This window comes from Clupea harengus, chromosome 4 (genome assembly GCF_900700415.2).
Source record: "Clupea harengus chromosome 4, Ch_v2.0.2, whole genome shotgun sequence".
Taxonomy (NCBI): Eukaryota; Metazoa; Chordata; class Actinopteri; order Clupeiformes; family Clupeidae; genus Clupea; species Clupea harengus.
Window position 1 is genome coordinate 3,979,597 of NC_045155.1, and position 22,360 is coordinate 4,001,956.

At 41.4% G+C, this 22,360-nt stretch overlaps 1 protein-coding gene across 4 annotated transcripts in view; it reads right to left on the reverse strand.

The window, feature by feature from the left end:
- spryd3 (SPRY domain containing 3) overlaps positions 1 to 21,947 on the reverse strand; it is a 43,882-nt gene extending 21,935 nt beyond the window's left edge. Inside the window, exons 1-6 of one of the 4 annotated variants that reach the window (XM_031565819.2) lie at positions 21,800 to 21,947; positions 20,309 to 20,445; positions 19,287 to 19,362; positions 12,121 to 12,245; positions 11,866 to 12,001; positions 11,406 to 11,597 (exon numbers count right to left, since the gene is read on the reverse strand). In XM_031565819.2, coding sequence (XP_031421679.1) covers positions 11,406 to 11,597; positions 11,866 to 12,001; positions 12,121 to 12,245; positions 19,287 to 19,362; positions 20,309 to 20,445; positions 21,800 to 21,883 — 750 coding nt within the window. In that variant the 5' untranslated portion in view covers positions 21,884 to 21,947. Of the gene's footprint in view, positions 1 to 11,405; positions 11,598 to 11,865; positions 12,002 to 12,120; positions 12,246 to 19,286; positions 19,363 to 20,308; positions 20,463 to 21,432; positions 21,743 to 21,799 lie in introns of those variants that run through there. The other 3 variants (XM_031565820.2, XM_031565822.2, XM_031565821.2) reach the window with 3 other exon arrangements.
- Positions 21,948 to 22,360: the final 413 nt, after the last annotated feature.

Here is a 22,360-nt window from a genome sequence, read left to right on the forward strand (position 1 = left end):
GTTGACCTGCTGCCCAGGCAACAGGTGCAACACTCCAAACAAGCTTCCTGTCACATTTTGGAACATCTTGGAAAGCTGGAACAAGCCGGCTCAAGGGTGGAGTAGTTCTTCTTGTTTGGCTCAGTTTCACGGTTCGGAGTTCCAGCACTTCACCCGTGAACTTTAATTGGTTTGCGGGGGAACTCCCTGTATTAATGTGGATAGGATCTCCTAGTTGACGGACACAAAACTGCAATGTTCCTTCAACATTGATGGTCAAACCTGAAACTTGGTATGTCTTGATTTTCCCCCTCTCTACTCATCAGAGGAGCCTGATTTGCAGGCCCTGCTGCCAAAGGGTGAACATCTTTTGTGCCATGTTTGTGATAGTGGACAACACGGTATGCATATATTTAACAAGCATAATATTTAAGATAGCAAACAAGAGTTTTCTCTCTGCACTGACGACAAACTTGTACACTTAGTTGAGTGTTTCTTCATATGTGTGTGTGGCCTGAATATACACCCCTCACAGGTTTCTAAGGTGTTCCCAAATATTTGAAATGAACTGCACCCAAAAACATTCCTCTCTCAGGACCATAAATCAATGTCAACTCAGAAAGACAGCGGATCGAGAGCAGGTGGAAGAAACCTTAACGCCTTTTTCTAAATTGAAAAAGGTCTGTTTTCTCAATATCTTTGGTGGACTTAATTGTATTTTATAGATTGTTTTAGTGATGCTGCGTGTGACACAGACAGGAAATGACAAATGATGATAGCCCATCGTGTTCCAACTAATACAAAATCTCCCCAATGCCCCAGGGCCTGACACTGTGTTGTGTCAGCCTATTCAATAATAAATACCCTATACAGCCTATTTATGGTCTTCAAAGTGTTTTCTGACTTAAAACTGGCCACACCCAAAGGTATGCCGTTTAGACAGGAGGTAAATATGAAGGGAACATAACAACATATGTTATGTACATCATCAGTTAAAATGATTGATGCTTGTCTTGGGATGCATATAGCTGTTGTGTTCTGCAAACATATTAGGTGGATGGTCAATTCAGATGTGCTGATCTGCAAATCAACTTAGCTGATTTATTTGACAACAATGAAAAATAAGTAAAAATTGAAACATGAAGACCTTGCTCTAACAAAATCATCGCATCATTCATGCAATAATTCACCACCTTTAAGTCCAAACTAATTGTGCCATCATCATCATCATCATCATTCATACTACAATCATGCACCCAACTAAAAGCATGCACCCCATGCTAGTGCTCTGCAGTGGCTAATACTTGCAGACATTTAGTATTTGATGCTAATGGCGTTAATGTTGCAGGCATATATCTATGTCTGTTTTGAAAGGTTTTTCTAACACAAATTATGACTGCAAAGATTGCAATACATGCTGTTTAGAGCTGCAAGTTGTCATTTGGCATTCCAACAGAAATAAAACTACCATGTCATCCCCTAGCATGGGGGTACTGCTACAATATTTAGCAATGCACTGTTATCGAACCAGAAAGGGCATGGCACCTAGACCAGAGGAGTTATCCAATGATGAAATGTTTGCTTTCTGTAAACTGCATATTATGAATATCAAGACTGTTTTGCATGGAAATTGTCTAAAAGTAATGTCATAGTCATTTCATTATGATACCCATAGGACCTTGGAAACCGTAGTGCATGTTGACTTTGTGGCACTAATTTCTTTTGTCTTCTAATGTCTTTTTTCCCATTTCATAACGCATGACATTTACCAGAAAGAAAACAACAAATATTAGATAGATAGATAGATAGATAGATAGATAGATACTTTATTAATCCCGAGGGAGATTATTTAAACCTGTACAATCTTCACCATCTTTAACTGCTTAAACCAAAATAAAATGTTGATACATGGACCATAATCAAAACCCTACTGCTACTGTCCAGGTACTTAAATAGTCTAGTTTCATATTATAACTGTGAGAAACAATAGTCTATTTAAATAGTCCAGTTTCATATTATAACTGTGAGAAACAATAGTCTAGTTAAACAGTCCAGTTTCATATTATAACTGTGAGAAACAATAGTCTATTTAAATAGTCCAGTTTCATATTATAACTGTGAGAAATAATAGTCTATTTAAATAGTCCAGTTTCATATTATAACTGTGAGAAACAATAGTCTAGTTAAACAGTCCAGTTTCATATTATAACTGTGAGAAACAATAGTCTAGTTAAATAGTCCAGTTTCATAGTATAACTGTGAGAAACAATAGTCTATTTAAATAGTCCAGTTGCATATTATAACTGTGAGAAACAATAGTCTAGTTAAATAGTCCAGTTTCATGTTATAACTGCGAGAAACAACAGTCAAGTGGTGGAATGTCAAAGAGAACACTATTCAGTTCCCTTAAGAGAGACATTGACAGAAAATTAAATCTTGTAGCATAATCAGTTAGGGGTCAAAAGCATACCTGGCACGTTTCTCATCATTGTTGTGTGACTGTGTACATGAAAGTATAAGGAAATAACGATAATAGGAACGAAATAGGAACAAAGATTATAGCACATTTGCTTGAACCTGCTTAGACAAATGGAAATAATCGGGTCTTATTGCAGCAGCATGCCAACTTCACCCTTCCACCGTGAATTTTGGGTTTCCTTATTTCTCACAGCGTCTCAGTTCCCAGATAGGGAGGGAGGGAGGGACGGATGAAAGGACAAAAGGAATGATAAGAGGAGGAAAGGGAGAGAGAAAATGAGAACAGGACATCTAAGATGCTCCCACATGTTCAGTCTGGTTGAGTTTCAACGGGAAATACTCAGCTTATGGGAAAACAATGAACTTTTCTGGACTACATGACTGGCCCAGCCCTGCAGTATGTCCCTCCTGGAAGAAAAAAAAGGCTGCCCTATTAGCCAATGGCAACAGATAACATAACTTTTTGTCAGCCAAGGACCAGTCATTGACACCATTTCCTTATCCGTTTCAGATGAAGGTGGTGGATCTGGCAAAACAAACATTAAGAACCTTAAAGTGATACCCTAGCCTACAGAAGAAAGGTCATCATTTAATTGGGCTTACAGTAAGTATCAAGAAAATTAGCAGAAGATGTTGCATTTGCAAGCCATGAATCAAAATCCCTTGTGAGCATACACAAGCCTCGGTCACATCCTCTCTTCTGCTGTCCCTTCAAAAGCCATCCAAATCCCATGAACAGGAACTGTGACTAAACAACCGGTCAAGAGGAAGTCAAATCTCGCACGCTTTGAAAATAATTGATGTGCGTGACGTTGTGACGTGGGCATACAGCCACCTGCCCTGCTCCTTGAGTCACAGAGGCGGTTTCACACACTCAGCAGTGCTGACAACACTGACCAATAACCACAAAGCATCTAAAACAGCAGATGAAAGACAAAAGTTAAAAGAGGGAAATAGCCACAATCATGGCTGGTGCTTTGAGTCACAACAATGTGCTAAAGTAGGATTTCCTGGCTTTAATCAAATCTTCCTGGAGGAATGCCCTGAGAAACTGCACTTGAGGTAGCGCAGAGGAGGCCAGGTGTGTGAGGATGCGTGTGAGGCTACATGGGAGGAGATGAGCCAGCACTTCCTCTGCTCCAGGTACCCGCCTGCGCCATCCAACCCCAAGCCTGCTGGGATTAAGGCTGTTGAGCATATCTCTACTGCTGTGGCAACCGTGTGTGTGTGTGTGTGTGTGTGTGTGTGTGTGTGTGTGTGCATCGAACAGCACGTACGCAGCAGAGCCAAGCCAAACGCCTCCACACAAGACAAACATCAAGTGGAAGGAGTGTGGCTGCAAACAAGAACTAAACTAACCATGCAAACTTATTTTGGGGGAGATTTTAAATCAAATCTCATTTATAAAGATTAAACAGCTCTCCTCCAATATTTCTCCTCTGCGCCATTCATCAAGTCAGCAGCACAGATATGAATAAATCATGTCAATAATGAATTAAAAGTTGTGGCTCTATTCAGAGCTGGTGCATGAGTCACACTTTAATTGTGAGGTAATAACTTTAAAGAATTGTTTTTGAAAGGGAAAATATATATTTGAAAAACTGTAATCCTATCCTATACCAGCCTTGGGTGCTTATGAGGGTAAAGAGGCGAGGCACTCAAACTGTGACTGTTTTTCGCCAAGAGAACGCTCAACTTTAGAGCAACCCACCCTTGCTGGCAGCTCTGTCAGTGTCGTAAAGGTATTTAAACCTGCCAGGTCTGTTGGAAAACAGTTCACCTTCAGATTTAGATACGTCATGCAGTCAGTCCTAGCTCACCAGTGCGTAAAATTCCCAGGCAGGCTTACAGCCAACTTGCCTTGTACTAAACTAGGCCCTGGTCTCTAAATACATAAGAGAGACGATGAGCTTTATCCTGCCTTCAGTTTGAATTTTATGTTGTCCCACTGAAAGGGGACACTCCAGCTCAAGTCGAATATTGTGTTAACGAGTCAACTTCGTTTGCAACGCTTACAAAATCGCTAGCCTGCCATCCTGGGACAGTCAAGGTTTCCCATCAGGCTACCAAAATGTAACAACACCCTGCCCGACAGGGTATCAGAAATGATCCCCGAAGTGAAATAAAATTCACTCCTTTATTCTACTTTTTTGCTCTTTTGACTTGCTATTTAGAGGAAAGACTTTGAGCACCGAAAAAAACACCTTACTAACTTCCAGACGGAAAAGAATGCATTCCCATGTACAGACCGCACCCGAGTATTAATCACACTGCTGCAGAAAAAAAAAAAAACAGTACAGTAGTCTACATGTAATGTTACAAGCCTAGTCTATGGGACAAAAAACTAACGCTAGCCAGCATTTAAGTTAAGCAGCACACAGCAATTCCGCTTAGGGCACCCAAATGGCTAGCAGTGGCCCTTAAAACAAAGGTAAAAGAGCAAATTTTAGTAAGACGCATATTTATGATGATCGTAAATGTCAATGTTTTATTATTGCTTTTTTGAATAAGTCTACCTTTCTACATTAAAATCGTCTTATCTAACCAAAATCTAAAGAATGCCTGGCCGAAAGGGATACCATGGATTCAATTATTTTGCAAGCCCTGCAATATAATTGTTGTGCTGGAACAACTTTTGCCCCCCCCCCCCCCCCCCCCCACCCCCCCGGTAGACATCTACACAGTTTGGGGCACGCAGTGTTATAGATGTTTTCGTCTGTTAGCAGGATGTTGCTTTGGGATTTCACATAGGTTTCTCAAGTTGCCCCACTTAGCTTACCAAGTTCCGTTCCTTGAATATTGGATATCCTCGTCCTTGTCACGACAAAGAGACTTCAACTGAAACCAAGACACATCCCACAAGATGGATGCATCAGGTCAGTGGAGTATGCTAAAGGTTACTCCCTATTAAAAATATCTCAAATCCTTGCTAGAAGTCCTAATACATGATGCTAACTGAGCACAGATGCCACCTAGTTTAAGAACTAAATCCAGCTCTAGCCAGAATCATATTATGCATAGCAATAGCATGAAACAAACTATGGTGAAAATTGATAAGCACCAGAATGAGAAAATAAATAAGAATAATGACCTGAGTACAAATAATAATACAATCAAAAGAGGGTCACTGCTACAGAACAACATGACTCGCTTTCTGAAACACATTTTTTATGCTTCCACTGTATTTACTGTCAGACAGCTTGGTGTTTTGTTTTATTGAAAAGGCCAGGAAAAACAGAAATATTTGATTATTTTCTCACCTTAACGTGAGGAGAGGACAGCACTTTCTTCAGAAGCAGCATGCACCTCTTGTCCATATAAACCACTATGGTTGGAAGACTAGAGACTTGGGAATGAGACTTGGCCTTGAATTGTCAGTAGTGATGGAACCGGCATATCGATGTTTTCATCAGTAGGAAACTACAGCTTACACAACTTCTGTAAATAAACAGCGTTTATATGGACGAGCAAGTGCAGTTTATCGGAATGAAAACAAGCTTGAGGTGGAAAAGTAAGAAATTGTCCAACACATCAAGGACGCTGACTAATGGGGGTGAGAGGAGAGACGAGGAAACACAGGCCAATGGAACGGCGCCCGTAATGATATGAAAATATCCTTTTCCCATCTCATGCCTGCAAAAGCAAGGAAAAAAGACTATACACTCTTACTATCAGGAAGGAGCAGCATGTTAATGTAGCAAACCAATGAGACTGGGTATCCTCTTACATGAAAGGAAAACTGATCCCACCACAAGGAATATATAAAGTACACACAAAGAAGGGCATCATGTGAAGAGGTTTTGAATACTAGGGCACATTCATTTAGTCACGCGCACGGACCTAAGCGCCTCCAAAGGCAGACTGTCGTCTCATTGAGGTGTGTCTGATCAATAAGATAGGCGTTTCATGAACATTGTTTTGAGGAAGGCGATCTGCCACTTCCTTCTCTGAAATGTGACTTGCATCTTGGTTTTTCAACGTCTGGCAGGCACATCTAGTCTAATCTCAACACAGCATAATATTGACCTCTGAGTTACTAAATTGAATTGACTTATCATTTAACTCAACAAAATATGTTTCCAAATGGCTACATAGGCTATGCAGTTAGGCACAACTAGCTCTACGCTGCACAGACAGTGAATAAGATAATCCAGCATCACTCATTAAGGGCCTTTGGTAATGTGCAACAAAAAGTGAGACACAAAAGTAGTATTTTGTTTTGTATTTCACAGCATAGTGCTCGATCAGTTTAGACCACTGATCAACCTGTTGTTCTCCCGTTTCCAGTTCTAGAATAGCCATAGGCCATCAGTGGCGGCTGGTGGTCTTTGAAATCGGTAAAGCACAGTTCATTGATCCTACTAGGAGAGCTGAAATGATCAGTTGTTGCTTCCTGACCTTGGAATTCAATGAATGTGGGACATTGATCTACCCTGCTGTTTAATTCTGAGTTTCTCCTTGTAAGGAAGACCATCAAATGACTTCGCCAAAATCAGGTCTACAACATTAGAAAACATCTGCCATTTTGCACTTGCTAGCTAGCGAGCCGCCTACATTTTCCCTCCATGACCTAGCTTAAAACCACATTGTGAAATGAAAGCAAGTAACAAGCTCAAGAACTCTACATCTACAATTTTATTTACTTTATATACAAATAGAAACGGTATAGCAAATAACAGAAAAAAATAAGCGGAAGATTACGTCTCATGATTTCAGCTGCAAACACTGAGCTTGAATTCCTCCAATGTCGGGGCATCATTTTAAACGCTGTCAGTCATGATGTCTAAAAGAGGTTCAACCCCTTTGGGAGTTCCTCCGATCATCGTATACAGCAGCCCGGAGTCCGGACAGCGGATTTACAAATCTTACTATGGCGACGCCATGACCCACCCTACTCTCGCTCTGACTGGCTATGACAATGACGTGTCTCACATAGCCCATCGCTATAAACAGGACGTTTTTGATCATTACTGCCTACGACATTTCTCACTAGAAAGAGGCTACCCCTCTTATAAATAGTAAGCTATGACTAAACATAACAACAACAACAATAATAAAAGCATATTGTCCAATAAATGTCTAACTTTGCAGCACTGAAAACAAAGCATATTCTGAGGTGCCATTGAACCCCAGATACGCTCAGCGTCAATGGCTTCCAGGGGCTTCTATGAGGAAAACAATCACGTCAGATTATGACAGCCTTCGAGAAGGTACTGCTGAATGACCTAGCCGTAAAGTTCAAAAGAAGAACACTTTCAAACCAAAATGTTGATTTGTAATAAGAGAGTTAAGTAACGTAATACTTAATTACATATATAATTGACAAACTTCTTTCATATTTGAAAAGGAGGCTGGGTTTCCCGTGTAGTCTTACAGCAATCGCCTCTGGGAGAGATCATATTCGGAAAACCACAAGTATTCAGGTGGGGCAGGCCAAAGACTATAAAGGCCTGGCTGTGATGTCACCACATCATAAGTCGAGTTGGAGGAGTTTCTATTCAATTAAGTTCCAAAAGTCCTAAAGCCCCTGAATTTCAATCTATTATAGAGTCTGTTACAAAGACACTAATCCCTACCGTGGGTGCAGAGAACAATCCCACAAAATCTTTTGCCTCTATACTATGGCTGACTTTAGATTAAACATAAGATTATACAGTGAAAGAGCTACGAAAGGTTTTTCTCTTGTCAAAACCTTAAAAAAACACATCTTCAGCTGCTTGTTACAACCTATGTTTGTCTGTAAGATAATGAGTGAAGAAACCATGACAACACTGGGCAATTATGAAGAATTCCAGTAAAAGGGGTACAAAAACAAAAAAGGCATTAAAAAGAAATTACACCAAATTATCAGAGCACAGAAACAGTTTCTTTCTGACACCTACGACCATCCAGTCTTAGTAAACCAAACACGCTAAGGCTGTGTATACCAGGTTGTGAAATCCTCCTGCCACACATGAGTAAAGCTGCCTCAGAGTCTAAGTCCTTATCCCAACTCTCCCCCTCCAAGAACTTTTACAAGTTGGTGGGATGCCCGTCATCCCAACTATGTCTTCTGTGATACATCAGGGTCATAACGGAAATCTACAGGAGATCTAATTGTCTTTACTCATATGTGTAATATGTGTCCAAGTTAGCACTAGTGTTATGACTAGAGCTGAGTAATCGGGGGGTGGGGGGCTATGGATGGAAATATCACTCAGGCAATCTCGGAGTCCTTTGTAATGTGTGCTCTGTGCTTATCAGGCTGGCAGACATTCATTACTGTCTCTAGTTGACTGAGAAGTCTTGAACGTCACTGTGTGCAAAAAACACCCTGACACTTGTTGTAATCGGCAAAGTCACAACCAACAAGCCCATGAACACTTGCAGTGGAGCTTGTGTTGAGCGGACGACAGGTTAACTGATGTTGACCCATTAAAAAACCATGCAGACAGCTCCATGACTTTCTGTCAGGAACATATACAACTACCACCAACAGCCAAAGGTTAAACAGTTCGTATTCAAAAACATGCTATGTGTTTTGTAAGAGAGAGAAACTACAGCATTTTTAAGCTAACAAAGTTGACCCTGTAGTTTGCTAGCAAACGAGCTGGCTTGCAGAGGCGTCTGACTAGTGATAGCTCTACCTCTCTACCTTCAAGAAGCTTTTGAAGACCCAACTCTTCAGAGAGCACCTCCCCTCCTAACTGGCACCTGACTAGCGCCTAACTTGCACTTCAGCAGTTACATTCCTGCACTTCTTTTTCCTTTTTTCTAGGTCGTTTTTTTTCTAATTCTCATGTAAAGTAGTATTTATTGTTACACCATGCTTTTTTTATTGCTCTTAGCTTGACTGTTCTCTCCCTTGTACGTCGCTTTGGACAAAAGCGTCTGCTAAATGACTAAATGTAAATGTAAAATGATAGCTATTTCAAGTGAATTTAACATGGTCTGTCTTTTCTTGCTGTTACTGCCATCTTAGTCGTGTAGGCTAGTGCCAACTTTTATTTTCAGTGATTATGTTAGTGTAAATGTTTTCAGTTCAGCGACTAGCTTCTCTGATAAAGGTTGGTTGTCGTACGGTCAGGTCCTTCAAACCCTTCTGAGAAGAGGTACACAAATATAATATTATGCAATCGCCAATATTACATAATCTAAACAGTTACACAAAAAAAAATCCTTTTATTTAAGAAAACTATGCTTCGTCACACAGTCTCTTGTGTCTCATGAAGCATGCGTAAGTTAGCCATGTGCCAGGGTTCGTGTGTACTCTAGCCCTTTTGTTAGTCTATTCAAAGTGACTGAATTACTAACTGATCAAATCAAGAATTTTCAAAGTGATTTGAAGAAGAGGCTACGCTGTTAGTATGTTCTCAAAGCAAGCACATTAGTTATGTAGGACCCTATGAAATCCATTTAATTTGTCAAATTCCATTTAATTTTTTTTGTTTTCTGTTTCATTTTTTTCTAGTTTCAGTTCTATCAATTTGATTATCATCCAATCATATGTCCAATCAGGACACAGGCTACTGTGCTTTTACACACATTTGTCATCTGTCTAGGTGATAGACCCATGTTGTAATAGGGTAAGGAGTGTAGGGTAGAAATGCTAGCATAACCCCAAAGACTACAGTTTAATTTAAAACCCATGGGTGCCAGTGTCCATCACTAGCCCTTCACTTAAGGTGTTTAAGGTTTACACACTGCATGTACTTGCTGACTACAGTTACATACATTTTAAGCCTCATGGTTATTGTTAAAATATTCAGATGCTGCCCCAATGGGCAGTATTAGTCTCATGTGTTGGTCTACGAGTGACTGGATTTCCTGTTCAGGTCACAGTGCATAGGGATGCGTCAGTTCGCCATCAATGTGGCAAACTCTATTCATTTTAAAATCACAGAACGCAAAAAGTTGATTTAATGAGATTTGCAGAGAGATATACATGTACCTAAACATGCAAACAGAAATTTTGACACAAATTCCACTCCATGAAACATGAAATGCATTACTGCAAAAAAAAACTGAAATGTTCACATGTGAGATCATGTCTCTGTACTACTTTGGTCTACTGCTCTGTTTTGACAAACCAGTGTCATGGAATGAGTGGCAGTGTTCCAGAACACTGATGAATACTCTAGAGTGTAGACTATTATATATATATATATATTATTATATATATATATTATATTATTATTGTACACTATTATGTTTCCTCAGTTCACTGTTATAGGTTGAACTTGATGTCTCATGGGTCATCATAATTATTAAACGGATTTGTGTGTGTGTGTGTGTTAGTGTGTGTGGAAGGAACACGCATAGCTATAAACACAAGGCTCACACAAGTAGGTCAGATTTGATTTAATTGCTGCCCTGCGCCTTGTTAGATGACTAGCTCTCATCCAATAGGGGGTCAAACCTTTCTTTTTGAAGGGGCACTGCGTTAGTATCCGCATAATTGCAGCTACAGTATGCTATGGCCGACTGTGGCTGCTGCACTGCAATCACACTCGCATTTTCTTGTGGAAATGCATCTGCAGTTGAAATTGTTGCCTTTGGCAGAAAGTCCAAAGGCAACGCACTCAAGCAGACAATTGCACAAAAGTGGTTTCCTCTGTCAGTCCTTTCAGGTGGTTTTTCATAAGAGTGAAATAACATGTAAACTAGGGGTTCTCAAGCAGTCCAAACCAGCGGCTGCGTTTCTTTTCTGCATCAGCGTAGGGCAAACTAGCCAGACGGAGAGCACTCGTGTCTGTAAAGGTCAGACAAATACAGCCCAATTCTCATCAGTAATAACGTCATGTGAGCTCAGTTTCTGTACTTTTTAAACGTTAGGCAACTATTATATAAGCCGCTTATGTAAAGCATACACACACACACACACACACACACACACACACACACACACACACACACAGACAGATGACTCAGGGGTGTCTCCCATAAACTGTGGGACTGTTGGACCGTACCGTTCCGCTGGCTCGCACGTCATAGAGGCGACCCCACTCATCCTCATGGCTGTCCACCATCATCACACTGTCATCCTCCTCCTGGCCCCACTCCGCCTGCAGGTCCAGTCGCACCTCCTCTCCCAGGGAGTGCATGCCGACGGCAGGGAAGAGTCCGTCCGGTGCCACTGGCACCACCACCGAACCCACCTGCTCCACAATGTAAAGACACCAAAAACTGTGAGCTTGTCTACTCCCATTCCTAACCAGCATGACATACTGTCTGATAATGCATTACTGATCACTTAAATGCCACAGACAGGACCACGGGTCATCAAAGGAGCAGGACACACGGACACACACACCCCACACACACACACACACACACACACACACACACACACACACACACACACACACACACACACACACACACACACACACACACACACACACACAGTATTCAGCAGGTTTCACTCACCTCTTTCCCATTCTTAGTAAAGAAAACAGTCGTTAGGCCAGCGTCTAAAGTATCAGCGTAAATCCCACAGCCAATACGGTCTCCACGGTTACACTTTGGACCAAACTGCTGTCCTACAGGGTTTCCATTGTACAGCCTGCAAACGTGGGAGAGCATCAACCAACCCTGAATCTCTATGGTCAAAAGAGACATAATCCAACCAATATCTCTACTGAATTAACGTTCTTACTGTGTAGAGCTCCCATTTCAACTTACTTGCCATCATCTGCGTGGTATGCGACAGAATGTGGGAGCCAGCCAGGCTGGTGGTCAAGCTTGTAGAACTGAGGAACAAGGCCAACTGCAATCGTGCCTCTCACGCCGGTGTCCATGATGGTCACCTAGCACAGTGGGCAAAAATAACCCCAATGACTAACATAATACATATTGTTTTAAAGAAGCTGTGAAAAATAAAAATGCAGTAGTAAGGCAGACTGACACAATTATATAAGACCATGAAACATTGTATTCTTAAAGAGCAGTATACTTCAAAGAAAGAACAGTAATGGGGTGTCTTTCTGTGATAAAAGGCACAGCAGGTGCTCTGGGCCATGTGCGTCACCATTAAAATACAGGCGAGTCGAGGGGTAATGAAGAGCAGGAGAGTCAACAAGCAGTGGAGAAAACTTCACTGACTCACACTTTCAACAGAGAACTATCTTCAGAGAGCCTGTTATTAAGGGGTTTGTCTTTCGAGAAACGGTTCACATTACACACATGATGCCGCCTTCCCAGTCCTTTGGTTGCGGTGTAATCCCTTAAGGGACCACCCTGGATGGCCAGTTTCTGGAGAGAACTGGAGGAGAACCGTTATGGTGAAATGAGACCCTATGTTTGCAGAAAATGGAGCTGGCCCAGTTCATAAACAAGACTACTGTGTTGACCTATCCTTCAAGGTGGGTTCCCAAGCTTTAAAAACCCAAAGCATTACCCAAGCTTTTAAAACCAAAACAGTACGGTACCCAGAAGCCAAAGATATCAACTCTAGAAAGAGCTCGTTTAGGCTTCCCTGGGTGCGAGCCCATGCTTCTGCCGTGCTATGCTTTTGAGGATCATTTCAGCTCCAGTTGATATCTCTCTTGGAGAAGTACATTCCTGAAGCCCTCTGCACAGCGTCGAGCTCCGAGGAGCCCGTCCTGCTGGCAACACTCACAAATAAGAGCACAAGCCACTTACATGATTTATTTTATTTGACGAAAAATAAGAGGCGGAAAAAAAAAAAAAAAAAAACGCAGCCCTGTGGAATATGTTTGCAATTAAAAAGCTTTTAGAAATAAAGATGTCAACAGAAGATAAATGATGAGAGGTGCCAGAGTGGGCTCGGAATGAGATTGAGTAGACAGTGCCTAGTGCATGAGCTCCGGAGGAGGTGAAATGCAAGCCCAGCGAGAGCGTAATGAGGAAACATGAGGACGCCACTGACGCATATTCTGACAGGCACATGACCTTTATTGGAAGGGAGCAAAAAAAAAAGAAGAGACCCCATACTTTGGCGAAACGGAGGAGCCTCCTCAGGATGTGCGTCATTATCATGAGCACCACTTCACATAAAATAAGCAGCAGCTCTTTATTGATCATGCGAAATCCCTTGGCTGCAAATGTCAAACGCATTTGCTTGAGACCTGAGCTGCGACCATCGAGCTCTTAGGCATTCTGCAAAATGCCAAGTGGCTTCAGGATCTGAAAGCTTGAAACTTTTGTTGAACTTTAATTTGCAATAATAGGATTCTGTGTAAACAAAAATGCTAAATTCATATTCTGTAGCAGATGGTGGTAATGTACATACTAATGCAGCTGAAGAAAATAACACGGCCTTGATACTGTAATCAACATGCCTGTGACATCACCATTCACTTACATTCATTTTGAAAACTAAGACGTTGTCTCACTGGGCAGGACCAAGTTGAGGCAGGGAAGTGTTTGCCCCATGTAAGTGAATGGGAGTATGTAATATTGCTTAAACTCTTAGTTATTGAATATCATATGATCAAATTTGGCATGGAATTATATGGCATAAATGTAAAAAAATATATTAGTTTTTGCTCATTTCTGGGATTCTAATTGGACAAAGTCATTGTCAGTCAACAAGATATTTGAGTTACACTACTGTCAGTGACCTAGCTTTAGATTACCAAGCAAAAAGATTTAAAGATGCCCATTAAACACTTTTTTAACGAACCAACTTGTTTATCTCAATGTTTACAAAAGTGTAGTGTTAACTGGGTTTCATCAACATATCGGCGTATGGCAACATATCGCAATAACACTGTTAGCTTAACAAACTATTAAATGTAAAGGATATCTACTAGTGTGTTAGTCTTAGCTAGGCTACCAATAAAATCCACCATGTATTGGTCATTTTAAATTAAATTAATGGGGCATAGCAGGTATGCAGAGATGGTACAAGAGCATGTAAAGTCACCGATCCAGGTCGTCCTACGTCTATGGTAATTAAGCTGATGGCCTGGGAGTGTCATAATGGTGCCAAGTTCAACCCGAAGGAACCCTGAAACTTGTGACTTTCAACAGGGAAGTAAAAATAGGATTTGCATAAGGTGGTATTGCACACAACATATGCATTAGGCAATCCAAAGATGCTAGAACTAGTAATTGGGTCACAGATTCAGTGTCACGTGAATCTTTTCAAAGGGTGAGTACCTGCTGTGAAAACATGCCGGTTCTTTGAATGAGAATACCCAGAACGCTGAGCAAAGAAGGATTCAGTGTGTTGCGGTGTGTGCAGAGCCCATCAGGATAATGTACGGGGTGTGAGTTTCCAGCCCCACAGCCCCCTGAAGAGAGGAAGTTCATCAAACCTCCGCAACCTACCAGCAGTGCACACATGCCAGTTGTCCTACCTCAGCCGCGCTCCACACGTTCAGCCTCCTCCACTGTGGCCCCATAAATTCACAGGCCACATGCCCTCTACCAAACCCTAATTTATGAGCTGGTCCAAGCAGGCTTTCCTGTATTAAATCACTTCACCAGGACAATCCCCCCTCCCTTTCACTCTGCTGGCTGCTACAATCTCTGGTAAAGTCAGGGGATGGACAAAATACCTGGATGCAACAGCTACGACACTTATCTAGCATATTTCAACTGATGAGATTTAATTAAAACAAATTAGATCAAAACATTTCAACTTGAAATGTGGTTTGATTGAATTTACCTGAGAAATATAACCATCTTTAGTTCCAAGAGAAAATCTAAATGTGAATTAATGGTGTGATTTTCAGTAGGAACTCTCAAATCTAAAGTCTGGTCAGTCCAGGCCCATCTTATGCTTGAAACCACAAGTTTCAATGGGCTGGCATTATACTCAGAAGTAGTTATCGTGGCAACAGAGTTTTCATAGGATAAACTCAAAATTTATGGTATCTCAATGAACTAAGCAACAAACATGAGTTTTATAAGCTTGACTTCAGAAGTTTCACCAGTGCTTTCAGTGCTAAACTGTGTCCAGTAAAAGTTGTTGATCGTGCGGCCTACAAGCAAAACACACATCACCACTCAGTGACTTAAGTAATTATCTTGCTTTGCCAGGTTTCATATGACCAGTAAAGGGTAAGCCACCTCATCTTTTATTTTGAGGGGGTATTAGTTTTTATGTTTGAAATTTAATTCAGTTACTAAGTAGATCAAGACTGAGGATGAAAGTCACAGGTATGGGGAGTCTTACGGGGTATGGGAAGAACTGTATGACATGACTGACATAAAACTGTTGTAGGCGCCAGGGGGCCTCGATTACGATGCATAAAGTTCTCTTTTAATGTTTACTGGAAAAAAAATAGGCAAACAGGTGAGTGATTTGGTTGAGAAAATGTGTGTTGTACAAGAGGTGTGTGGTTCTGAAACAGAGAAATGATAAACAAACAATTAAACAACATTACATATGAAAGTATATGCTCCACCCAGCTAAGCATGTAGCAAGCTAGCCTATCTTTGCACAAAAATTGCCTACATTGTGCAAAGCACAAACTGACCTAATAAATATCAAATAAAGGCTCATAGCGCTTGAAAGGTAATACCTCCATCAATATGTGACACATCCACAAACACGTAGAGGGACAGAAGGCTTTAACAAACATTTCTGGACACTGCTACATTCTTAACAGTTCAACGAACAACCAAATGTCTGATCTACTGTTTTTGTACGCACAAGGTCTTGCCATCAGGACACAGAAAACACTATTGAAATGTATACAATCTATTTACGATCTGTCCGGTGCGGCGGGCAGAGCAGCAAGGCGCACAACAGGCCTGGTGCAGATCTGCAGTCCAGCAGTCCTGACTCTACCATCTGTTGCTGGGATACCTCCGGTGACTTGACCGGCCACAGAGCTCTTGGCAGCTGGGGGTCCACGATCATGACAATGGTTCCAGGTTGCAGCTGTACAGGGTTCTTGTGCCACTCGGAGCAGGTCTGGTAGGTAGCGCCAAATGAGGTGTGTCCAAAACTGGTCAGCTAACACGTGAGTGTGTCTCCAGCCGCGGCGACTGATAAGCTCTGACTCTACATACGCAGCCTGTGGTAGAGAGGGGTCAAGCCACGCCATCAGGAGCAATTTGGGTGGTGGTCACTGGGTCAGCATCAGCCACATCTGTTAACACGTAACGGCTTGGAGTTCAAAATGCCCTCCACTTCAATTGGTACTGTCCTCAGGACTTCCTCTAGGACGGTCTGGGTCTGGGTGGTGGTGTACAGTGCAGCTTTCACAGATCTCACTTCTCCCTCCAAGACACCTCCGAAGTGCGGGGCACTTGGGGGGTTGAACTGAAACTGGATCTGGTGTTTAGCCAGATAATCCTGGAGTGCGGGGTGCAAGGCCTTGAAAGCATCTTGGAACTCTCTCCCACCTCCTCTGAAGTTAATGCCCTGGCTAGATAGGAGTTTTGTCTTGTCTCTTCGTGCAATGAAGCAGTGCAGAGCCATCAGAAAGAAGTCCGTGTCTAAGCTAGACAGAATGTCTAAATGTACGGTGCGTGTTGTCAGGCACTTAAACAGTAGGCCCAATCTCCTCTCATGTCGACAGCCCACCTTCACTGTGAAAGGCCCGAAGCAGTCCATGCCTGTGGAAAATAATGGGGGCTTCAGCAGCCGCAGTCTCGAGGGTGGAAGGGTCTGCCATCCTAGGCACAGCTGGAGTGGCTCTCCACCTTGGTGGTGATTGACAGCTTCACGGCCGTGCAGAATTCAGTATTTGCGGTGCAGCTCTGCAAAGAGGCTGCATGGTGAACCTCCATGTCTGCATCCTTGATGACGAGCTGGGTCACTATGCCTGAGGTCCAGGACAACTGGGTGAATGGCATCTGACTCCAGCTGTTCGCTGCAGTGAAGCCTCCCTTCAACCCAGATGAGCCTCACTGTCTCATCATACTCTGGGGCAGACACTGGCTTACCGGCACTCAACAGGTGGAACTCCTCCACGAAACTGTCCTGCTGAATCAGCCTCTGCCAGTTCTATGATGGAGGAGAACTGGTCTGTGTCTGGCAGAAGAGGGGCCTGGGCAGTCATGGTGAGGCAGCATCCTCCGTCTCCCCTGTAGGTAACTGGGTGGGCCAGATGTCAGATGACTGCCGCAGGAAGGCAAGGCCCTGACTCCTTTGCATAAAAATATCTTTGCATAAAAATTGCCTACCTTGTGCGAAGCACAAACTGACCTAATAAGTACCAAATAAATGCCCATAGTGCTTGAAAGACAACACCTCCATCAATATTTAACATATACATCAAGCACGTACAGGGACAGAACACAGGCTTTAACATACATTTCTGGACACGGCTACATTTCACCATTCTACTAACGAACACGCTACGACATAGCCACGTGATTCCCATGTACACAATTAACACAATGTAACGCCCTTAACAGGTAAACAAACAAACAAATGTCTGATCTACTTACTTTTCATTACACAGTCTTGCAAACAGGACACAGAACATACTATTGAAATGCATACGATCTATTTACACCTAAGCCGCAGCCCAAGCACTCCAAACTTTCACCAACTAAAGTGTCGGCCGTTTCTTCCGTAACCACAAGAGGTTTGTGCGGTTCCTGATTGGCCGCTTCTTGAATAGCCAATATAGCCTGTCCATTGAAGATTCGTCACATAAAGATTGAAAGGATTTAAATTGTTGCTGTTGCTAATGTTCTATTTACTGAGACAGCAAGCTTGAAGACACAATCTAGTGGAACAAATAGGTCAGAGTCTATAGCAGCAGACATGCAGAAAGTTGAAAACCATACCAACCCCAATGTTCAGAGGTCAATCGAGAAAAAAGGCAGAAGCTGTCAGTGACAAGTACACCATTTAAGAAAATATCTGAGCCAACTCCAGAGCCATCATTGCTAGGCAACCCAAGCATCTGGCAAGAGAAAAAGGTCTTGTCAATGACCTCAAGCAGGTGGCAAGTGGTAACATCATTATATGGGATATGAGAATGAATGTGAGAACGAATAGACAATATCACAAGAAAACCTGTTGCAGTCTGTTGTAGAACTAAGACTTGGGAGAAGGATTCCTTACCAGTAGTAGAACTATGACCCAAGGTACGATGGCCCAAAAACCGTGAAGTCAGTATTTTAGAACGATGAACGTGAAAGCCTTGATCAAAATCCTACTGAGAATCTGAGGTACTACAGTCCAAACTAGATGTTCTATATAAATTCTACTAAGAAGAATAGGGGAAAACACAGCAGAAGAATGTGCAAGGCTGGTACCCACTCACTTTAAAACACTGCAGTAAAAGGGGTTTTTCTACCATGTATTAATGTATATGGGTTAAATACTTATGCAAGCAGAATATTTTAGTTTTACATTTTAGTAAACAAAATACTTAGATTTGTGGACAATGAAAATACTGATTGGGAAAATATGTGTATGTATCCTTTGTAAACCAGAAATTACTTTCAGGGGGACTTTTGGAAGCCACCGTATTTGGTAAGAGATTATGTTCCTGTTTCAATCGATCTCTTTTCTGTCCACGAATACCAGGTGACTGATGTCAGGATAAAGCTACGGTATAAACCTGTGTCCCATTTCTAACTATTTACACCTTGCCTTCCACTCATTCAAAATATGTTGTTGTTTACTACAGAAAGGACTACCATGAGGTAAAAACAAGGAGCTCTTTTTTCACAAAAATGGGTAATTTGTTCCCAAATGTTTAACTTAACTATACAGTCTTGTGAAAACAACGAACATAGCAGATTCATACTGGTTTACAATCTTGTCTGTAATTACATAAATTCAAATGCATTCACAGGTAGAGTCAAAAATAGTGCTTAAGGGACTGGAAAGCCATTCCAGCGAAGATGCTTTTTGCACTTTTGACACTGAGAAACAAATATTTTGCAGTGAAAATTCAGAAGCGTACCTCAAAATAACAGTTTCCTTTTGATAATGGTCTAGGAGCCACATAGCAGCCAACTTCATCTGAGTTCCCATGATAACTACAGGAAAGAATACAACAATTCCCTTTAGTAATGCGTCCAGTTCAGTAGTACACATCACAGCAAACAAAGAGTTCATGACCACTTGGTACCAAGTATTATCTAGAGTCAAATACATATGGATATTAAAAAATTATTTGGATTGATGCAAATGTGAGTGATGTGAGTTCAAATTGGACACTGATGTTTGAAATGGGCTGAGATTCTAAAGGAACACCATCATGTCATTCCAAGCAGAGGCTCTCACTGTTCTAAGCCTGGCTACAACATGTGATTTATAAATCAGAGTCGCACTTGTTTTCACCCCCCCCCCCTCTCCCCTACACACTTTGGAGCATCTTGCATCAGCATTTTCCTTTTTCCAATACAACTTTGCAAGGCATGCCTTTCATCTTTAGTTGACCAAAAAAAGTGTGCAGCCACTGACTGTCTCCAATTATAATTGTTTCAATCAGTGGGGTTGAGAGAGTCAGCGTTGTTTGAGTTTTTGGTGGAAGCTGATGTTTCAATTGCACGCACACTTTGTGGTCTTTGCAGGCAAGTCAATACCCAACCACGAGACTAATCTGAGGGGATTCCAAAGGAATGCGATTTGAGTGGAAGGGAATTAAACCACTAAAATACAGAGGCATTAGCTTTAAATACTAAAACTCGGGTGAGAGTATGAGACTAAGGAACCAGGCAAAGGACAAACCACCTACGTCACAATTAATTAAGCACACAGTACCCTCACTCACTGAAAACCATGTTCAATTCCCATTGCTTCATCGCCAGGAAGACACCTATTTTTGCGGACAACCTGCCAACTATTACAACTTAACCTAAGGCCGAATGGGAAATATTGACAAAAACTTTTTTGTTGTTCTAACTAAATAATCTAGGACTCGAAACACATATTACACATATCAGATGACTATGCATTAACAGTCACTAAAGACGTCCTCACCTGAGTGTGTCCCCATCTTTAAGAATGCGTTTATATCGCTCCTGAACGCGCACAGCTCGGACCTCACGAATCTCTCGGATTCTTCGTCTCCAGTTAAGGAACCTGTAGTGTAGGTTGATGTCATCCATCTCAAATGGCTTTTATGGAGAAGAGGCTTAGGTCAGACACATACTAATAAGGTCACTGCAGCACAGTGCAATTAAAGTAATCATAATTATTCTAGCTATAGGCTTGGTACCAACCTGTATGAAAATAAGAATAAATGGTTAAATTAATAGCACTGCAAAGAGTGCATGTATGTTTTATGAGAAATAAAAAAAATGATTTTGTTCAGCAACTGTACGGTAAGCCTAATTTTCTCTCAAATAGCTCTCAAATAGCAAGACAGTTGTTTATTCACTCAAACAAGACCATTTATTGACTCACAGTGTATCAAAGAAAAGAACCCCATTATAGGCTTATATTAGCTCAGGTGCCTGGACCCCACAAAAGAGGTGTGTGTGTGTCTACATACTGTATCATTTCCTACCATCAAAATTACATGTTTCATAATCCAACTAAATCGTTCACATATTCCTTGACTGTAAAAAAACATAAAAAGTCTTTATTGCCTTGGTCCACTTACCATGGTGGACCAAAGGCTGTCAGTAACTTTGAGAAATCTAACTACTCTCTTCAGGAAATGTGTTATAAAAGAACGCGAAATGATGAAACCAGGACATGGTCTTCCTGAAACTCTTGATTTTCGTCAGCTAACCCATCACTTAGCTGGCTAGCTATCTTGCTAATTTAGCTAAGCTAACTTTGCCTAGCAAACTACCTGAAGCAGGCCTGGGTTTGTGTGTCACTTTTCATTCAATCCCCAATATCACTAGTATAACGTACGGCATGTTATAAAGGCTGACACTTGTGGTCCAGTTAGTTTGCGACAGCTAAACCACATGCAGCTTTGATGTCATACTTTTAGGGCTCCTTTATACGACTTCCTAGCAAACAAACTAAACAGCTAGCTAGCGTCTAACTTACATGCCATCAAAACAGCTTGATTAAAAAACCCACTAAAGCTTATATGTTGACCTTTAAACTAAGGCGTGTTGTATACATAATATATGTTATAAGCTTACCTTGTTTCACTTATTAAAACATTAAAAAACGTAGCTATTGTAGGCACTTGAACTGATTTCTCACTGTCGACTCCATTTGCGAGAAAACTTCAATAAAGTATACAGACGGCGCTTCCTGGTGACGTACGGAACATGAGCTCACGAGAACAAAAAGTCGAAGGAGGATTCGATAACCCCGTCTATGAATAACCTGGGAGTCATGCTGCATTACAATTCTCCTCTTGTCGAAGCTTAATATTTTAAGTCGGAAACTCCTGTGTAGAAATGTTAGTGTTCTATTCACGTTCTGCTGCTAATAATAATAATTCAAGATATTATTAGTAACTGATACCTTAAAAATGGGACAATGATAGCGGTTACGAGTTACCTGACGTCGTTTAGCATTCACAAACTGTTTTCGATGGGAAACTGGTTTCACCCGATTATCTGTGCGTAGCCTATATCCTTTCATTACATTTATATATTCTACAACTAGGTCTGAAGTAAGAAACCCCCATGCAGCAGGAATGTAGAGCAATATGAAGGCTATGTCTGATATTATCCCTATATGCTATAGGCTACATGTACTATATCACATGGTGTAATACGACTGCTCACTCTTTCCCAAAACAATGTTATCAAACAGTTCTCTGGGTCCATGGAACAAATTTGTGTAGGCTACAGGTGTTAATTTTTTTTATTTTGAATATGTGTATCCAAACATTCAAGGTCAAGATAATTAGCTTGTGAACATATGATTCACCTGCAAAATGTATAGCTGTAATAACTTGAACTGGACTTCCCATGCCTGTGTGGGGAAAAAGGAATCATCACAAAATGAGATGTTAAACCATCACACTTCTGTCCCCATAACTATAATCTTAAATTGCTTTCAGTTTTTTAAAGGTGTTGCCAAATGTATTTCTACCATGACCTTCCCACATCATCC